The sequence below is a fragment of the Odontomachus brunneus genome, unplaced genomic scaffold, assembly GCF_010583005.1.
Source record: "Odontomachus brunneus isolate Ranch 3 - 2012 unplaced genomic scaffold, Obru_v1 Obru_scaffold_069, whole genome shotgun sequence".
Taxonomy (NCBI): domain Eukaryota; kingdom Metazoa; phylum Arthropoda; class Insecta; order Hymenoptera; family Formicidae; genus Odontomachus; species Odontomachus brunneus.
Window position 1 is genome coordinate 54,733 of NW_022639519.1, and position 20,455 is coordinate 75,187.

At 38.5% G+C, this 20,455-nt stretch overlaps 3 protein-coding genes across 13 annotated transcripts in view; 1 reads left to right on the forward strand and 2 right to left on the reverse strand.

The window, feature by feature from the left end:
* The window catches only part of LOC116846807 (transcription initiation factor TFIID subunit 13), a 3,305-nt gene extending 2,083 nt beyond the window's left edge, over positions 1-1,222 (forward strand). Inside the window, exon 4 of the mRNA XM_032821124.1 lies at positions 442-1,222. Coding sequence (XP_032677015.1) covers positions 442-446 — 5 coding nt within the window. The 3' untranslated portion in view covers positions 447-1,222. The remainder of the gene's footprint in view (positions 1-441) is intronic.
* Positions 1-3,989, reverse strand: LOC116846805 (protoporphyrinogen oxidase). Of its 4 annotated transcripts, none has more exons than XM_032821118.1 (3): positions 3,714-3,989; positions 1,276-2,469; positions 1-726 (listed from the first exon to the last, which is right to left on the reverse strand). In XM_032821118.1, exons 2-3 carry the CDS (start codon positions 2,401-2,403, stop codon positions 388-390), a joined length of 1,467 nt encoding a protein of 488 aa, XP_032677009.1. In that variant the 5' UTR covers positions 2,404-2,469; positions 3,714-3,989; the 3' UTR covers positions 1-387. The 4 variants fall into 4 exon arrangements, with proteins under 4 accessions (XP_032677009.1, XP_032677011.1, XP_032677010.1 ...); XM_032821120.1 differs by lacking the exon at positions 3,714-3,989 and adding an exon at positions 3,639-3,705; XM_032821119.1 differs by lacking the exon at positions 3,714-3,989 and adding an exon at positions 3,475-3,630.
* Positions 3,990-4,135: 146 nt separating this feature from the next.
* Positions 4,136-20,455, reverse strand: part of LOC116846804 — a 49,232-nt gene continuing 32,912 nt past the window's right edge. For 4 of the 8 annotated variants that reach the window (XM_032821108.1, XM_032821109.1, XM_032821111.1 and 1 more), the window contains one exon: positions 11,492-12,259. In XM_032821108.1, coding sequence (XP_032676999.1) covers positions 12,171-12,259 — 89 coding nt within the window. In that variant the 3' untranslated portion in view covers positions 11,492-12,170. Of the gene's footprint in view, positions 5,432-5,684; positions 5,832-6,778; positions 7,073-9,006; positions 9,294-11,196; positions 12,260-16,164; positions 16,505-20,455 lie in introns of those variants that run through there. The other 4 variants (XM_032821117.1, XM_032821115.1, XM_032821114.1 and 1 more) reach the window with 3 other exon arrangements.

Consider the following 20,455-nt stretch of genomic DNA (forward strand, 5'->3'; position numbering starts at 1 on the left):
ATTCGTCCTATAGCGTAAACTATATATACATACATATATATTGGATCTGTAATACAAATACAAAACTGTGTAACAAGATACGTCTCGTCGCTTTCAATTTTTGTATGTTATTTTTTACATGTTGTTCGCTCAATGAAATGGTTTAGTTATTATGTCACTATCATTTAAATTATAGACATGAGCAATTACGATGATCCATCCAGCGAATATTCGTTATACGCTCTTTATGCGTCAACTCCGTTATGCATCGTTATTACTTTGCATACTCATACAATATTTTTTTGCATGGTTTGATCATGTCGCGAATCAGCATGTAGATCAGAAGTGTGCATGTGATTTTATTATCTGTCTGTACATTATTATATATAATATCAATTTCATTAAAATTTATCGAGTGATTCGACTTTTAACAACGTCACGAACGGCCTGTTTTGCTGATAGAATAACGTCATTGACTCCCACACCTTGGTAAGAGGAGCCGCACACTGCCAAGGGAATCCTGTGCGCGGAAATATAATCGTGGATACGCTTCTTACGTTGTGCGTGACCCACCACGTGCTGCGGAATGCAATCCTTCAAGACAGCAATGTGATGCGCTACAGGTTCCTCCGTGATGCATAAGATATCCCTCACTCCGTCGATCGCCGTTTTTAATAGCTGCTCCTCCGTCGGACTTGGCCCAAAGTGTTTCTCGAACCACGCGCCGCCCATCATTACCGTTAATACCTGTTATGTACATATAAGAAATAAAACAAGACATAAGGTAAATGTCCCGGTAATTGAACATGATCGAAATCATTGAAACGTTAATGATACATCTGTATTTAATATTTCTAAAAAAAGACTTTGAAAAGATTTTGTTGAAAGAGAAGGTATTTCTTAATGCCAATTTGTAATATTACTTAGTGAGTATTCAATCATTGGAATATTATTCGGTAATCAGGACATGATTAATTTTTCAGTTCAATTACTAGTACAACCGGCATTATTTGATATTTCATTAAAATTATAATTCATATTTATCTTTTATTATTTTGTTTTTCTTATTATTTTCCGATTGCTGACGAACTAAAGTTTTATATAAACGTCGGTTTTGTAAGTAATTAGTGAACTATTGTTAGTAATTAGTTAGTGAACTATTTATTAATAAAAATGTAAAACTCATCGTGCTTTCTTAGTTTAGTCATTGGGACATTTACCTTAGATGTGAGACTTGAACAGAGACATGTTTTTGAGAACATCAAATAAGGAACAAAGGAGAACAACTATACATACCGTGGAGGTGTTGGACTTCTTGGGAACCATGCAGGAGTCGAAGATCACACCCAGCAGAGGTAAATTTTCCTGAGGGGGAATCAAAAAGCCGAATGCCTCTAGTGGCAATACATCTCCGCGGTATTCGAGATTAGCCACCGCCACTGTTACCGAAGGTATCGCTCTGAGTTCTGCCGATAACTCGGGATATTGCTCCTGCAGTAGTTCAGCTAGTTTTTTGGCGGGCAAACTGGAGATGACGCGCGAGCACTCGCGCGCGTTGCCGTTCACCGATAGCTCCACGCGATCCGCCTTGAACGTCAGCCGTTCGCACTTAGTGCCTGTCTCTATCCTGACTCCCCGTTTCTCAAGGTTGTTGACTAATGCCAAGGGCAGTTGCTCGAGTCCTCCTTGCAGGCTCCAGATCGCCCAGTTCTCGAGCCGAGCTTTTCGCGCCAGACTCGTCGCAGATGAATCTTCCACAGACTCGTCGGCATCCTCTTTCGTCTCTCTGCTCTTTGTCCTCGAAAACAATTTCTCCAACTGATTTATCAACAAGCCCTTTACTACAGACCCATGCTTCTGCTCCATCTCGAACAAGGACTTGAACATGAAGTTGACGCTGATCTGGCGCGCGTCCCCTGCATAGACTCCACAGACTATCGGGCTGATAATGTGATCCGCGATATCTTGGCCGAATCTTCTTTGCACAAAGCTGTAAATGCTCTCGTCCTCCTTAGATACCTTCGATGCTCTCAGGTCAGTCCACAGGATGTTTATCAGGGGACGATCTAGTAACGAGATCGTCTTGAAGAGACCCTTTAGGGACGTTGGCAACACGTGCAAAGCTTGCTGCGAGTATATCAATCTGTTACGGGCCATGGGATGACTACGTCCGATAGAAATCAGCTTATTAGTTAGTTGGAGGTCCTCTATCATGTTAAGCGTGTTCAGCCCAGCTGGCCCTTGTGGCCTTACCAATCTTGGTCCTTGCTCGAAGAGCGCTCCACTTGGAGAATTTCTACTGCGAATCCATCCACCTACGCGATCAGACGCCTCGAGCAAGGCAACAGACGCTAGTCTCGTTTCATTGATAGCGTAATATGCAGCTGATAAGCCTGATATACCGCCTCCTAGTACCACTGTCATGTTTGCATCTGCTCTTCACAATGGTAGGATAACCTTGATTGGTCTCAATACAGTCTTCATGTAACCCTGCAGATTTATGTAATATATTATGCAATGATGGCTTTGTACAATTTACTCTAACTGGAGCTTAACTTATTAAAGATCTATCTAGTAAACTTATATAAACTTATATAATAAGATAAACTTATATAATAATATATTACATACGCATAAATAAATCAACCAATTGATCTATGCAGGAAAAGGCTATCTCTTAGACATTTTACAATAGATTAATCAATTTCTTTGTACATATGCACAATGTGTCTATGCAAGTTTACCCAAATAGGCTTTTAACAAGTTAAACACTGGTTAAAGTAAGATTTGGAACTGGACCTAAGGTTTATAGTCCCACAACAATAGAATCAGGAGTTAATCCTTAACAAAAAAAAATCCTGAATATAATATATATATCTTATTTCCTAAAAACATACAAATTTTATCTTCCTATTATTATATATTTGTTACCAGGTTTTACTATAGATTTCAAAATTATTTTTATGTGTATTATTTATGTATTATCTGTATGATGTGTACATACTCTTTCTTCATGTAGACAGTATAAACTATGTAAAATATTGTAAATTATACTTAAATATACAGAAAATGAGTAATCAAGTTATGAAACAAAAATGCAGTAATTGTTTGAGTATTAATTATAAGTGTAATGTTTAAAAAAAAATTGCGTGAAATTTTCATTTTATTATGTGATAAATTAGTAGATTTAATTCTGAAAGTAAGAATGTTATCAGAGAATTCTAGAAACACTAGCTGATTTAGGAAACAACATTCATGAATTTATATCAAGATTCTAAAGAGGTTAAATAAAAATATAAACTTTCCTTAATTAATTTTTTAGCAATTCATATGTTCTTTAATTGACATTGATAAATTACTTATTATTTACATAGATAACATCTCATATATAGTTTACCTTATCTACATGTAGACGTAAAATATCATCATTTATATGTAAACAATCACTGTTTTTTTTATAAATATACATACATACAAACACATGCAAATACATACATATATAAATAAAGTTCTTTATCTACACAAGTGAGATGTATATTTGCTCAATTATACTTGTAGTTGATGATTTATTCTGATGATCTGTAACTGACGATGACACGATAACATGTCATGTGCAGTAGCAGTTGTATATTTAATTCTACTTTACTAGTTTAACTTACTTTACTAACACTAGTCGTGTTTATTCATTAGAAAATAATATACAATACGAAATAAATAGAAAAATAGCAACTTACAGGTTATGTCACATCCGAAAGCACCTTCTGCTATGGCGCTGCATTATCGACTCATGTTATGTTCGGTTTAGAAACCTTTGAAACATTGTGCGCACGTTTGGAAAGCGCACCCTATATGCATCTAATTGAAAAATTAAGAGAACTTACTCAAAAAAACAAATTCAACTTGAGCTAATATTACAAGCGTATCATTGAAGGATTTATAATATTTATATTATAATTTTATTTCATGGTATTCATTATGTAACAAAATGTTATAAATATACGTTTATATATGTACAAATCATGGTTAAACTAACACTTGAAAAAGCATATGAGTAAGGAAACTACGACTGTACAATTATTATATATAAGTGATTATTACAATGTAATTTAAGTAAATTAACGTTTATCATCTTATCGAAATGAAAGTAAGAAGCGTGAACCGGCGATTAGGATATTATTATTTATCTTTTGTAAAAAATTACATAATGATATTACTTCTATTTGTATACTTAATGAATTAGTACGGCGCAACTCAACCTTCAACTTCCATCGTCGCGAGACGGAATGAAACTGCAATATTATTTCAACTGATAAAGATTTGTAACAGTATATACTGATTCGTATGGGAAGATTTAAACGGTAAAACAAGAAGGTTGAACGCGTGCTTCAGGTAGTGGTCAGGTAACTTCAGATTTTGTCTTGTCCGAAAGACAAGATAATATTCTGAAGAACGTACAGTTATTTCGTTATAATTATATATACTATCATGAATCTTTACGCTTGCCGGTTCTTTCATTTTTATTTTTTTTTTACGTTGTTATATGCAAGTTACGCGATCTTAATTGAGTCTTAATGTGTTGCTCAACTCTGTTAAATTACGCCACAAAATTGGAAGCGCTCAGCGATCGACGCTTAATAATGAGATAACAGGATTATTCGTTCCATCACTGACAACAATAATAATGCACGCCTTGACATTTCGTTGGCGCATGAGTCATCGACTGCAATCTTTCTCCGTGCACCTAATGACATTTAACACCAAGAGATAAAACTTCATCACGCATCTGCGTTGCGAATGTCAAACATTCTTCGTGCACTTGTGTGCCGGAGATCCGCAATGATAAATAAACGTTACACTAACCAATTCATTAACGACCAATTCGTTAAAAACGAAAAATTTTATACTCCCACAGTCTCTTCATACTTAAAACTTATGAATCTAAAATAGTTCGGAGAAATAAGATCTTCGCACGTCGCTCTATGAAATTGCGCTTTCTTTCTCAAATCGCTCGTGATTTCAACGAAACACCGCGATAAATATTGTCTTAATATCGCTTGAAATTGAAGAACGTGAAATTTTAGTAACGTGAGTTCACGATTTGTACGAGTCGAATCCTACCTTTATAAAAAAATGAACTTTGTGAGTCGCGAGTATACCTCACTCTTACAGCACGAAGTTTTATAATATTGCTCGCAAGTTATTAAAAAGTTTTTGTCCCAATCTCGCTGCCGTGATTGCTGGAAGCCTTCGACTTTCTATCCGGATCCATCGCGATCGAAATGAACTCCTCGGAAATCCTCTTGTCCAAGCCCGTGTAGGTCTGCGCCAGATCGATCTGATCCTCGCCGATCGACGACATCCTCTTCGGGGACTCGCTCTTAGCCTCCACTTGCCGTTTCCTTTCTGGTTCCTCCTGATCTGCGACTTGCTGACGCTTGTGTTTCGGTCGGAACTGAAATACGAGAGACTCGATTAGTCCTCGAAGCGAGAGTTTCTATTGCGTGTAGAATTTCTCTTGGAACTCGTGGAACCGCGTTGTTTTGCATCACTCGATCGGCTTTCAAGTACACGACGTATCTTACGTTCTTTATTATTAAGCCGCGCGATTTTATCCAGCAATTTAACAAGATGCTATTATGCTCGCTTCGTTGAAGCGTTACACGGCTTGTATACCGTTTATATTTCATGTACTATCGAAGACTCACCATTTGAGACGGCGGTCGTCCCGCGTACGGCATGTGGGGTAGCACAGGAACAGGACCGTACCCCGGTGCGGAGATAGGAAGAGGTCCAGCAGGCACAAATCCACCAGGGAACTTGCCGGGCGGTGCTGGCGGCATACCATACGGCGGCTGTAATCATATTCCTTGTATTATTCTCTCACACGAGCTAATTATTAGACTAATTATTAGACTATAATACTGAAGCGCATAAAGTTAAAATAACTTGTCGTTCGCGTGTATTCCCACGTGCATTATAGATTACAATTAACCGGAGCGTTAACACGTTCATCACAGTTAGTTAACAAAATGCAAACTCTAGTCTCATATTCTATTATTTAGCATCTCTTTTCAATATCCTTAATTCAAGATATTTTTAATCTTTAGTTAATGCGTTAAGGATGTTAAAAATACTTTGTTACTTAATCTTCAAATTTTAACCAAAGATTTTTTTTAACAATAAACGAAATGTATATTGTTTGAAATCATTGCTATTTTTGGAATCTCAAACAAAATATATTTCACAGCGATTATAGGCGCGCTTCTTTTTCCATCTTAAAATTGACATATAGCTTAAGCAATTCAATAACAAAAAAAGTGTACAATTTAAATCTATATAGAATTTATATATATATATATAGAATAATCTAATATTAAAATAATTTAAGTGAAAGAGAAAGGAAAGATCTCTAATGAAACAAAAATCTAAATAATTTATATCCCTTGCGATAATAATTTATATTTTTTACCGCCTCTGCGGTACTCCTCGACTCCTCGACATCATACATTAATGCTACACGGAGAGAATCTTAGCAATTTCCTCAAGCAACATCTCCTCAGTGTCGACGGCGGCATTCGTGTCTTTGAACGAGATTTTCACGACATTCGAGACGCGAGGTACCAAAGACGTGCTCACTCGCTCGCGAGAGTTTCTCCTCGGCGATCGGACGATCGGCTTGAACTTTCTAGCGCGTGTCACTGACCTATCCCCTGTTCTTCTCTCCCTCCCATCCACCCTACTCATCGCTCGAGAGGTCGCAGCTGTTGGAGGTCGTGGGAGAGGAGAGTCGCGTGCTCACCTGGATCATCGGATGCATAGGCATCACCGGTTGCACCACGTAGATCGGCTGGCTCTTCGGCACGTGGTTCTGCGCGATGACCCACTGATGGACCATGTTGCGAGTCTTCAGGTGGCCCTCGTTCACCGTCTCGTCCGCGGCATTGGCTCGCAGGCAGCCGCAGAGTTTCGGTGTCAAGGTCAGGCAGCTGTAGCCGGAAACCAGAAGCTCAGCTACGCTGGCTACCAGCAGACCGATGCTCGCCAACAGACCCGCCAAGCCGCCGTCCACTTCTATCACGTTTCCGTCGACACCCTGGAAACATATGACAGTATTAGAAACATCGTCTCGAAATATTCTTGACTAATTTCCAAACGCGAAGATCACGAGTGACCGAGTCCCAGCTGCCGGTGAGTCTGTCTCGCTATCTTGCGCGATGCTCAGAATCGCTCGCGGTTTTCTACGTGAGACGAGACAAGACTCAACGCGGAGAGTTCGCAGAACTTCTCTCGTTCTCTCGTAATTCCAGGAGGAAGCACGCTTCGGTACCGCGCGCGAACTAGCTGGTGCAAGTCGCCTAACGCGAGCAGCGTTAGCCAGCTCGCGTTAGCCGCTAAGTAACTTCCTATACGTTCCGCGCTCATGATCCGTGGAATTTCATGCCGCGCGCCGCGGCCTGACCGCGTTTTAGCCTTGGCATTGGGAACTTTCTCTGGCGGTCAAACGGTTCCATCGGGCGTGAGCCGCGTGTTCACCAAAACCGGCTGCTGCCGACACGCCGACACGGTGGATCGGGGTCATTCGCGGCTTCTCGCCTTAATTAGCGATCAAGCTTCGCGAGGCTCGCGGAGGGTTAATTAGCGCCGGGAGATGCACTCTCGATCTTTATCGGATTCGCGCCGCTGGCCTGCGCTCTGTACGCGTCCCGCGACGAGGAAGTGGAAGACGAGGAGGAAATGAGTAGTCGTCCAGTCGCGTCCCGGATTTTCACGAATTTTTAGCAACCGATTTCTTACAATCCTATCCTATACGATAAAATTAGATTAAGCCCGTATTACAAGTCCTTACTTATCTCACGTGAAATATTCCGATCGATCTAAGATAAAATACGTGTGAAACGTATAAAACATATGAAATGTGTGAAAACAAAATGTGAAAATTAATAGAATAATTTTAATTCCTTCATTCATTTTCTCTAATTGTTCTTTTCAGTAAATGCATAATTTCAGAAAATATTATAATTTGTTATCAATATTCTTTATAGGTTTAAAATTATCACAGATTTGTATATTTCATATTGACGACTAAATTATATAAATAATGACGAATATAATATATATTATATTACGTTTGTTGTAAAATATATTTTATATGTAAAAGTAAATTTTTTATATAAAAAAGCAGATTACATATACACTGAGAAAAAAATATTGGAAATTTTATTGGAATAAAGTTTATTTCTGTGAAATAATCCGTCATTGTTTACATAATTTAGTCGTACAATATGTAATATAAGGCACTTATTGAAAAAAAAAATTAAAGAAAATTAATAAAGAAATAGAAATTATTCTAATAATTTTCACGCTTCTATAGTTTAAATCTATATAAAATGATCTAATAATAGAATGATTTAAGTGAAAGAGAGAGGAAAAATATAATGATAAAAATCTGAATAATTTACTTTCTGCTGTAATAATTTACTGTCCTTCCTACCTACTGTCGTCCCTGCAATACTCCTTGATTCCTTGACATTATACATTAATACTATACGCAGAGAATTTTATAGTAAAGTTATTAAAATACACTTCAAATACGATAAAAGTAATATTTCTATAAAACAAATTACTATTTTGTAGTCGAGAGATATCGATATTAATTTATTCCTTCCGTGTTTCATATGTCATTTGGAAACTAGTGTCTATTATTAAACAATTTGTCATGCTTCTTAGCAACATAAACTCTATTAACAAACTATTTCAACACGGCTAGAAATCAGCTTAATAAAATCTAAAAAGATTTTATACGTAAAAAAAGCTATAATATTCTTGCCGTGTACGTTTGACTTCCAAGTTGTAAACATGCTCTTTGTTTTATAAATATTCCATCGTTAATTAATCCGATATCACATATAAGAATCAAGCTATGTTGGTTTTTATAAGTCGTCAATATCTTTTTGTGATTGAAAATCTAAGATTCTTGGAATAATTATGGATCCTGTGCGACGAATCAGAACTCGAACTCGAACGTACCGAGAGGCTGAGCAGCGACACTTCCGGCGTCCTCTGCGAGTCCCTGACCACCGCCGTCAAGGCCGTGATCGCGGCCATGTTCGACAGGGCGAGGGCGATCAGACTGGACGCGAGGTGAGCGGACGAAAAGGCGGAATTCGTCTTGGTGGAGGATGTTGCTAACGTAGCGACTACTCCAAGCGCGCCTGCGACCAGAGCACCCGCACCTGCCCAAAGTCCTGCGCCGGAGCCGCCTAAGGAGGCACCGTGGACGAGCACCAGGATACCGAAAACCACCAGGACGACGCCTGAAAGAACGGAATATATATAATTCAGGGTAACACATGGAGAAGTGACTGCAGCTGCGATTTGGAGATTTTAATAAAAAAAAATTGTTTTATAATAATTTCTTTAAAACAATAATAAATAATATATTCGGAACCTTATATTTTTTTATATCTTTATCCATTTTTTTGAAAAGATTTACAAAAAATTGAGTTTTTTTCTTGGAATTTGGATCGAGTCGGAAATATTCGTGCTCGAAGTAACGCGAATTTTCTCGCTCCTTTGACCATAAGGATTTTTTTAATTATTACTTGCGAGTTCCTGCTCTCCGACACGGGCGCGCGCAATTTATTATAAGCCTTCCTGATAGTTATCGAGCGATGTCAGGTGTGAAAGCATCGACGAACATCGTATGAGACAATGACCGTATTACGGTACGATCGCGAGATCTCGATTCGCGGCGGAATAAATTGCAGTGACGCAAAAACACGGTGCTTTACGGTCGCGCGCAAAATGAGTTGCATGTGTACGACTTTCTAAGTGAAATGTTTTCACTCTTACGTCGGTTTCTGATTTATGTGCATTCGGCGCTCGTGATTTCTCGCTGAAACACGCGCGCATACACGAGAACCTTGCCGCCTAAAACGTATCGCCGCTTAACCGCCATTAATTCCATTGCGGGAATTCTCTTAATTAATCTCTCTCTCTCTTTCTCTTAATTAAACGCAGGAGGTTCGCTCATGAGGCAAATTAGAAGCTTCGTTAGAAACGCCTGGAATACGATAGATAGTTATATTCTAATATACTCAAATTTATGTATTAGAAAATAATAAAATTATGTAAAGTAACAGAAAGTATCGAATAAATTGGATACGTAACGATTCTCGATTAACACGATTATTCTTATGAAAGACATCAAGTTTATACTAACTATTGTCTGTATTAATAGTCGTTTTATACTTAAAACTTATATCAAGTCGAATATTTAGATTTGAATTTAGAGTTGGATGCGAGTTTTTCAATTAAATTGCAATTATGGATATCGTATGATTCAAATGAAAAACTCTGGTGCAATTTGAAATTCAGATCTGAGTATTTTGTGTGAGACAAATTTCAACTAAGGATTATTATTATACGATCCTATAATTCTAGTCGTAAATATACGTGCAAAATTATCATTATAATCTTACAAAACTTTTTTTATTAAGCGATTTTTCAATGATAAATTATTTCGATTTTTATTCCGTTGTATCTTTTTCTCTCTTTCATTTAGATTATTTTATATTATTAAATCTAGATTTAGATTATTTTATTTTAAATCGAGTATCTTACGTAAGATAAATTTCAAGTAAGGAATTTTAACACGAGCTTATAACTCTACAATCATATGTATACCAAAGTACCATTACAATTTTACTAAATCTTTTTAGACTTATCAGTGGTAAATTATCTAGACTTTCATTCCATTAGATCTTTTCTCTCTCTTTCATTTAGATTATTCTATATAGATTCTGTATATACACAGATTCAGATTATTTTGTCTTAGATTATTCTACGTAGATTTGTGAATCTATCTGTTAATTTATCATCGACAAGTCTAAGACATCAGTAACAGAGAGAAATAATTAAGAAAAGCGACGGGTGTGAGCACTCAGTCGTGAAATGCACGATAACCATCGACGCTATCAGTACAGCCGGGCCGCGCAAAGTGGGCTATCCGCTTCAAATCGTCTAGTCAATGGCCCACTTATGACCCCCGGTCTCTGCTGCACCCGCTACATCGTGCCATTTACCGCGGAGTCTCAATTACGCGCGTCACTTGACCCCGACGAAAACCGATACTAACGATGTACATCGCGCGAGAGCACCAAAAGCACCGTCAGGTAAGCCATCTCCTGCGCGCGTCAACAATCACGAGTGACTCACCGAGCAGCAATTGTCCGCAGGACGTGAACATCAGCAGATTCGAGTCGTCCTTGGCCTCAGAGACCGGCAGACGATGATCTTGCCGGTCTTCCGCGGCGCGTTGCCGCGACTGATGATGATGCTGCTGCTGCTGCTGCGGCCGCTTCTCCGGGATAAGCACATCCTTGGAGTGTTTCGACTCGAGGCAGCTCTCCGGCTTCGATTCCGAGTTGGCCGAGTCCTTCGACTCCTTCGAGTGGCTTGAGTGCTGGCTTCTCACCGTGGAGTCGAGCGCGATCACCGCGTCCTCCATGTTGCCGCTGCGAGTGTGGGACGATCAGCGCATCGCTGGCTGTTTTACGGGGAGAATATTGCCTCCTCTTGGACGCGATTATATACCGTTGATTATCTTCGCTCGGGACGAAGACAATTTTCCGTCTGTAATCTCCTTCACTCTTGTGCTCGCGCTCCTTCACTCGCTCGCTTATTTGTTTCCCTTCAAGGTGGACACCTGATAAGTGCCTCAGTCGCGACTGCGACTACGTTCTCCGCTCGATTGGCAAATTTTCCACGATTTTTCACTCGTCGTCGCAGCCTTGAGCGCAATCTGGCGCCGCTGCATCTTTGTCTCGCGCCGAATTAATTCGATATCGTGGCGTGGCTCTACAAAGTCGCGCGCGCTGTTGGTTTCGTTGAAATAAGAGCGTCCTCGACGATGTTACTGCACGAACATAAAGTGTGCCTTTCTTTCTCTCTCTCCCTGACTGTTATTTTTCGACTCGGTAAGGAATTCTGTTCTCTTCGATTCGACCGATTTGGAAACTTACGCGTAGTGTAACTATGTAAATGCACGTATAAAGATTCAATCGCCTTTCCTTTGGTGAATTTTTGGAATTGACGGAAATTGGTATTTACAGAATGGTCACATGAGAATGCAGCAGTTGTCTTCGTTGTGAATCGATTTTAATTACTGTTTTGTAATGCTCGTCTTCAAATTAGTGTCGCCACGGCGGAGGATCGCTTATCGGCTCATTAACGTGGTAATCACTGATTAGGCTGGCGATGTGCTCAAGATCGTTAGTATCTGAAAATGAAAATGTCATTGATGTTTTACGAAGAACAAGATCACACAATCGAGAACAATTCTCCCTCATTTGTATTCTTTTCTGTGTGTTATATTCGCAAACTTTAAAGATATTAAAGAAAGGAAGAGGAAATCATACTACAATATCGTGTAAAAATTCGTATTTTTCTATTAAATTCTCGTACGCTGAGAGAAAAAATATCTAAGTAAATAAAAAATATTTATTCAGTGAGTACTAATAATATATTTACTGAGAAGTCTAAATTCTTTTATTTAAACGGAATAAACAGTTGCTCTTGTGAAAAGCTAAGATTTTAAGAAAATGTATAATTTCTTATTTCAAAAATATTTTGTGTTAGTATATGTAAATATATTATTAGTACTACTATACACAAATAAATATTTGTTTAAATATCTTTCTTTTAATGTAAAAAGTTTGAATATTAAAAGGGAAATAGAAAGTTCTCTCGATATCTCGAAAAATATTGAGTCTCGTAGTCGATTGTTCGTAAAAATTATTAAGTTGTCGAGATTGGATAATTTCGTGTTCCATTTGGCAAATACAATAAAGCTTTTGCAGCAATCTAAGGGAGAATTCACATCTTAGTAAAAAACAGAAAGACAAAATTATTATCATAGTCATTAACTCGCGCTGACAGAAAAGTGAGAAATATCATCTGACTGCTAGCGCAAGTTTTGATTTACTTCTGTGTTTTTGCCAAAGGAATATGAATTCTCTCCAAATAGACACAACTGGAACAAAATAAGATGAATTTATTGTCACGACAACACCGTTATTCACACGCGTTCGTCGATGTATCTACAAAGAGTTCGTAAAATTACATTCACAAAATTACGCTAACACATCGCGATTTCATCTTTTTCCCCACGAAAGCAATTGATATCGCAATCAAGATTTTAATTGGATTCAATTGAGCAGCGCCGTTCTATTCTAGCCACAATCGCGCGAGAAACACGCTATGACACCGCATTATGATCGTCAGCCGCCGTGAAACCATCCGCGACAATCACCCGTCCGTTGACGAACGGCACGTGAGAAAACGTTAGTTGAGACCCGCGAGATTCGCGTGCGCGAAAGAACATATCAAGCGCGAGGTGAAAAAAAGAAAAGCATCAGAACAAGAAACAAGGAGCGGATAATTCGCTGTATCGTGAATCGTTGTGGAGTATCGTACAAGTCGCTGTGTACTAAATCGACGAATCCGGTTTCCAGATCGTCACGGCCGGATTCGTTTGTGGCACGTTATAAAATTCATCGATTAATCGCCGAGGATTTATCAATGGGCATCGAGCACGACGAGGTATATTTCCAATTCAAAATTAAGAGAAGTTCTGATTTCTGGATAGCGCCGAACAATAGGAACAGTTTTTCTCTTTCGAAGAAATGGATAAAGATATTAATATAAGATTCCGAATATTATTTATCATTGTTTTAAGTATAAAGAAATTATTTTTTAAAAAAGTACAATAGCAATAGTAGTTTTTTTTAACTTAAGTTTAAGCTTAAATTCTTTTCTAAAAATGTTTGATGTATTTAAACAGAATTTAAACTTAAATCTAAGTTTGAACTGGTATAAGTGTAAAAAATGTGTGTGTAAAAAATCAATCCTAACTGATGTACAACATTACAACTCATAATAATTTAAAAAAAATTGGGCAAAGAAAATTAAAGAATTATATTAAATTTGCTAAAAAATAAATTTTTGTCATGTGCAAAAAGTCGAAATTTAACAAAATAGCGGTATACTTAAAAGTTACATGGCATTTTTCTCTCTCCCTTTTTTCTTCTTAGTATAAAATAGTAATTTTTACACTAAGTAGAAGAAAATAATAATTCTGAGGATTTTCCAAAGGATTTGGGTTCATCCTTCAACAAACCTAATATAGCTTTTAAATATTCTTCTCCAATTTGCTTCAGATTACTACACAAGCTGTAATGTTATCAGTTAGAGTTAGGCGTCCAGCGTCACAATGGGGTCAACACAAAATATCTGGGCGCAATTACAATTTTTAGAAATATTTTATTTATACTTAAAACAATTATAAACAGTATGATTAAAACTCTATACTAATATCTTTATTCATTTCTTTAAAAAAATTCCTAGAAACCTCCTATTTTTCGACTGTCTAAACTTGAATCACCCTTCAATGTTTCCGCTTGTCAACCGTTACGGCTCACATTTCGAATTGATGTAACTAATTAATTCGCCACGTAATCATCAAAAAGACATGGTAAATATGTGGATTACTCTTAAGAATGTCCGATATGATATATTAGGTTGGTTTAAAAGGCTTGTTGATAAAATAAAATAGAAAATTATAGAAAAAAGAAATTATCCAATTATGAAGATCAATCAGGTAAAATTAACAATATCAACTCGATAATTTCCCAGATTTTCAAAAAGGATTTTCCTTTTAATATATTCATCCCCCAAGAATTCGCAAAAAAAAAATGACAAATCCTCTCCCACCAGCTTAGTACTGTCGCAGCGAAGATTATCCGAGTCGACAAATCGAAACGCAAAAATCCTGTGAATTTTGTAAACAAGGCGATTACGTAACTGTTTATATTTAACCGCGTCGTGCTATCTCTTTTAGCATTTACAAGTAACTTGTAAAACGCAGCAATGCTGAGAATTCACATGAAGGCAAAAATAATACCTTCCTTTTCGAAAAAATGGGGGATGTACCTTCTCGGAATCTGAAAAATCACAACGCGCGGTAATCTCAGATTAATCGCGACGACCATTAAACCGTCTCGGCCGAGTCCTTCGCTTCTGGTACTCGTGAATAAACATACGTAACGGCTCTCTCACAACAGCCTGCGAGGCCTCCGCGGAGCACTCGCGGCGTTTCGAGAGCTCGACGGAGATCATTATTACGTCCACGTCGAGCGCGCTCCGGCCGGTACTACCTTCGCGGTATCCTTTTGCGCCTCGCGAGCAACGCTTTTCCCGGCTTCGCTCGGCGCTCCACGTCTCTCCGCTTTCTACCTCTTTTCGCAACTCGCGAGCGCAGGCGGGCGGGTAGGCAGGCTGATACCGCTATAATTTCGTCGGCTCTCAATTTTACACGCTCGAGATACGGAAAATTGAGCCCCACACCGATCGCCGCAAGTTGAATCCCTCGTATGGCGGTGTGAATCGAGAGAGAAGTAAAATAAACGAAACTAAGAAGAAACTTAAACGCGTTTTAATAGTTACCACTTGAAAATCATCTCAATGAGTAAAATATACACACTTGAATTCAAAGTTTGGGAAGAGTTTTCCAATTGAATCGCGCGATACTATAAAGTAAAAGTAAACAGTGCCCGGACAAGGATTCTGGACATTCTCATTGTCTTTAAATATAAATATTTAAACTTTCAACATAAAATATGTATAAGTATTATTGAGTATATACATACATTTTGTATTCTAAAGAATTCTAAATATTTATATATTTGTATTTAAAGACCAAAACAATAAGAATGTCCAGGATTAAGTATGAATTAATAATTTTATCTTATAAATAGTATAAATGTCATAAAATATCCCGTAATTCAACTGAAAAACTTAGATTTAATTTTGAATGAAAATCTAAACATTTCATATGAAAGACAAATTTCAAATGACAACTATTAATACAGGTCTTAAACCTTGAATCCCTTTTATCGATAAAACTGTTTCTAAATATGACTTATGAACCTTCTGATTGGTATATGAGCACATTTAAAAAAAGAGCGAAAGAGAAAAGAGAGAAAGAGAGAGAGAGAGAGAGGCATTTTTATCGATAAAGAGAACTTTAGAATAAGAGCTAGAGAAAAGCACATGAGAAATACACAGAAAATCAGTAGGAAATTATTTTCCCAAGATATCTTCAGGATTCTCGAACCCTCAACTCACCGAGACTCCACCGACCCGAGCCCTTCTACCCTACCGAACACTCGCGCTCCGATTAATCTTCCTCTCCCTCGCAAATCACACGATTCACGTCTCAGCAAGACATGAAGGAGAATCGCACGAATGTATCTCGCTTTCAGCACATATCTCGTTGGGAGCAGCGCGAGTTGCGCAAACTGCGCGATCGGCGGTTATATTACCGATATCTCGTGATCGTTCCTTCCGGTTCACATGATCCGCGAGGATCGCGCCGGGCACTACTGCTCGGGCACTCGCTCTTCCGTGATCGCGAAATGCACCGTGCGACCGATCTGTCGAGCGTTCGATCGGTGACTGGAGTCGTGCGCTGAGAAGCACAGGTAGGTTGCAGGTACGCCTGTGCTCCTACCTGCTCCTGCGTCTCTCTCTCTCTCTCTCTCTCTCTCTCTCTCTCTCTCTCTCTCTTTCTTTCGCCATTCCCGGCGTGTACGTGTTTCCTATCCACGGCGTGCACAGCTTCCTCCTCTCTCACGCCCGCTTTTCCTCCACCGCCTCTTTCTTCCTCCCTGCTCCCTTCGCGATTTCTTCACCGCGCCGGAATTCGCGAAATTGACGCGAGAGATCGATCACCTCGCGAGCAAGCAAGCGCGCCTCCGTTGGCGGAAAATGCGTATTCACGCGAAGGTTGCGCGCACTTGCATGGAAATTAAGTCGCATTCTCGAGGGGGTCTCCGGGGGATCATTCCACAGCGGGATCGGATAAGCGCGCGAGAGCATTACGCGCTTTTGCCAAGAGAGAGAGAGAGAGAGAGAGAGAGAGAGAAAGAAATCCGAATTTTTCTTCTCTCCAATGAAAGCTTTCCGTTCTGGAATTCGCGCGCATACGCTCAATGGCGGATTTTTCGCTCGCGAGATCTTTCCACCGGTCGAAGCGTTGGGAAAGTCGCGGCGCGCCCATGTGAGCGCGCAAATCGCGGCGTGCCTAAATTTATTTGTTTCCTACGGTTTACAAACGCGCCCCGTCTGGAATGTTCTCCGCGGGATCGCGCTTTTACTCCCGTCTCACGCCGTCCTACACACCGCACACTTCTCCTTCTCGTTCCCGGCGCGTACGTACGCTCGCATTCACCACGCGTGTTTCTCCTCTTCTCACCTGCGCCCGTGCGCGTTCCGCTTTTTCCATTTATCAAGTTGCGCGCGAGACATGCGAAGTACAACGAGAGTACCACGCGATCGCGACAGACGCGATCCTTCAAAGACGATGAAGAAGGATCTCGAAGATTGCGGCACCTGTTCCCCAAAACTTTATGCTTCTGCACATCGTTATTAAGATACGTGATATTAAATTCCACGTATAATTACTTCATAATTGCGAAGCATGCCATGAAGCAAACTCATTAAGGCGAGACTGGTTTGGATGGCTGAAATAATGGGAGGTTCCTATTCTTGTTTGTTCTGAAAGAAATAAATAAAGATATCTCAATAGAGCTTTCACCATTGTTATTTATCATTGTGTTTTAAGTGAGAAAAATTAGTCTTTTATTTCAAAGAAGATCGAAATTTTCATCGTCCGTTCATCGTTTTTTGTGCTAAGTACGGTATAGTTGGACGCGTCTAACTTAAGTTTGAATAATAATCTGAAATGTATGAGACAAGAAAATTTAAAACTTGAATTAAATTTGCTGCAGAATGAATCAAAGAATCAAGCAACAAAAGATGAACCATTGAGGTTTATTCTCCGGTAAATTTAATATAGTTTTTAAGTTTTCTTGTTCCACATGTATTCCAAATCATTACATGAACCGTAATGTTGTCCGTCAGTTATAGGCATTTGGTGACAATACGAAAAACTTGGGCGGAATTTAAATTTTTTAATAATTTTTTTTATATTTAAAACAATGATAAATAGTATGGTCAAAACTCTATACTGATATCTTTATTCATATCCTTGAAAGAAATTCGTAAAAATTTTCTGTTTTCGACTGTCTAAACTAGAAACTCCTCTTAATATTCTTTCTAATATCTAATTTGCTTTTTTTTACTTCCTGTTTTTGTTAATATACTAATATATGTGACTGTGCTTTTTCTTTCTTTTTGTACACACAATGGGATAAATTTATCCTCCCATATAATTGATTAAACAAATAAATAAATTTTGATCTAACGTCGCTCGGTTTTCCTTATTAAAGTTTACGGAGTACACAGACGCACAATACTAGATTTAGAGAAAGAAAGAGAGAAAGAAAGAAACAGAAAGAGAAAGAAAGAGAGAATATTATTATTAAATAAAAAAAAGGATTGTGCGCTGTGATATCGCGATGATGTTCTCAGCGCTTCAGAGCCCTGCGAAATTTAATTTTCTCGAATACGACATAGGATAGAAGAAGAAAATTCGAAGGCGTCGACCACTTTAACGCCTTTGATGAATTGCACACCGCGAAAAGAATTCCCACCGTGATCTCAGCCTCCGGAATCGCGACTTCCCTTCTTCTTCTTGCTACACACCGCGTTTCTCAACAACACTTCCCCGCTTCCTTGCTACTTCGTTGCTCAACGCTCGTCACAGCCGCGGAATTACTTCTTGCTCCTTGTCACGCTTCATTACAGATTTGTCTCGTCGAAATGACTTATCGCGCGACCGACGTATTTTCTCGCATCTCCGGCACCAACGTCTTCCCCAAATCAAAATTCTAGCACTACTTTGGACATGAACTTCCTAGAATCTGTGTATTCTGAAGGATCAGTGTATATGTAATGAAACTGCAATCTTCCTAGCGCCTCTAAATGGCAGAAAACGCCTAAGATGCCACTTGTAAGATCTAAAGAGAACCCCACGGCAAAACTAGTAGATTGAATAGAATCAAAAGAGGTCGATATAGGCTTCCAAATATCCAAACAAACGTTAAATAACGTGCGAAGAACGATCTCTTTATAGGTTCTTACACATTATTAAAGTTCGACTGATATTCTTTTGCTGTAATATTAAAGTTGTATATAATAAATCATATTTATAAACACTTAGTACACACAAAAATTTGTAGAGCTTCTAACTATTACTTAATATAACTTTTTAGCAGAATATTGTCGTGAAGCAATGGCCTTAAGGGGACTGGAGGATCAGATTGCCTGAAAATCGTGCTTGTTTTTTCGCAATTTTTTATGACAAACTGAATGAATATGCGAAAATGTTATTTTGACGTGTATTTATGCAACATATAAAGAGAAGAAAAATATAATTTTGATGATCAAATATTTAATATAAGTGTATGATATATGCAGTTAAAATATATTTCGTTTTTCTTTTCAAGGTCGTCATTTTACAGTAATATCTTGACTTTCGGAATTCAATTAAACTGAATTTTAGGTAGAAAATTTCCGTAAGCTTGTCGTTATCGTGTGAACCACTGTAATATAAATTGAGTAAAAGTTAACAAAATTGCAAATATCTTAATGGAATATTATTAAATTTTCAGTTTTTTATAGTAAAAAAATTTATATTTTAAAACTAAATATTTTCATGAGTTTGTCAGTTCACACGATAACGACAAACTTACGGAAATGTTCTACCTAAAATTTAATTGAACCATCGAGAGTCAAGATATTACTGCAAAATGATGACGACCTTGAAAAGAAAAACGAAATATATTTTAACTACATATACCATATACTTATATTGAGTATTTGATCATCAAAGTTATATTTTCCTTCTCTTCATACGTGATATAAATACACGTCAAAATAACATTTTCGCATATTCATTTAGTTTATCATAAAGTGAAAGAACAAGCACGATTTTCAGGCAATCTGACCCTTCAGTCCCCTTAACTGATAATTCAAGAAAAGAAAACAGAGTCGGGGAGAGGAGTATGCATGCGAAGTCATTCGCGCCGGAAATCAATTCGAGGCAGAAGCGTTCGCGCGCGAAGTATCGAGCACTCCGAACGAGTGTTCGAATGGGGATCTGCGCGAGGAAACGTAAATATGTAAAATCACACGCATTCCGCCGCCGGAATGTGCAGAAACGTTAATTTCCCGCAATCAGCTAATAACGCATCCTCCTCGTTCTCCTCCTCCTTCTCATGGTTCCTTAACCCCGAAGCGCGGTATTAAAATGCAGTTATTCTTGCAGTTCGCGCAAACTGTAATTTGCCGAGTGCGGTTCGGGCTTAGCCGAGAGAGATCGGAGCAGTCGAAAACTGCTCTTTTATTACGAATTCCGTCGGTGCAATGTTAACGCGGTGCAACTGCCGGAGGAGCGCAACAACGAAACGCGCGCGACGAGCCGTGTATAAATGTAAAAACTGCGGCGAAGAGG

Bases quoted from the DNA above. Each gene is read 5' to 3' on its own strand.
- LOC116846805 (XM_032821118.1), bottom strand. From the start codon at position 2,403: ATGACAGTGGTACTAGGAGGCGGTATATCAGGCTTATCAGCTGCATAT. The intron at 727-1,275 runs GTATGTATAGTT...TGTACATAACAG, and splicing joins AGAAGTCCAACACCTCCACG to GTATTAACGGTAATGATGGG.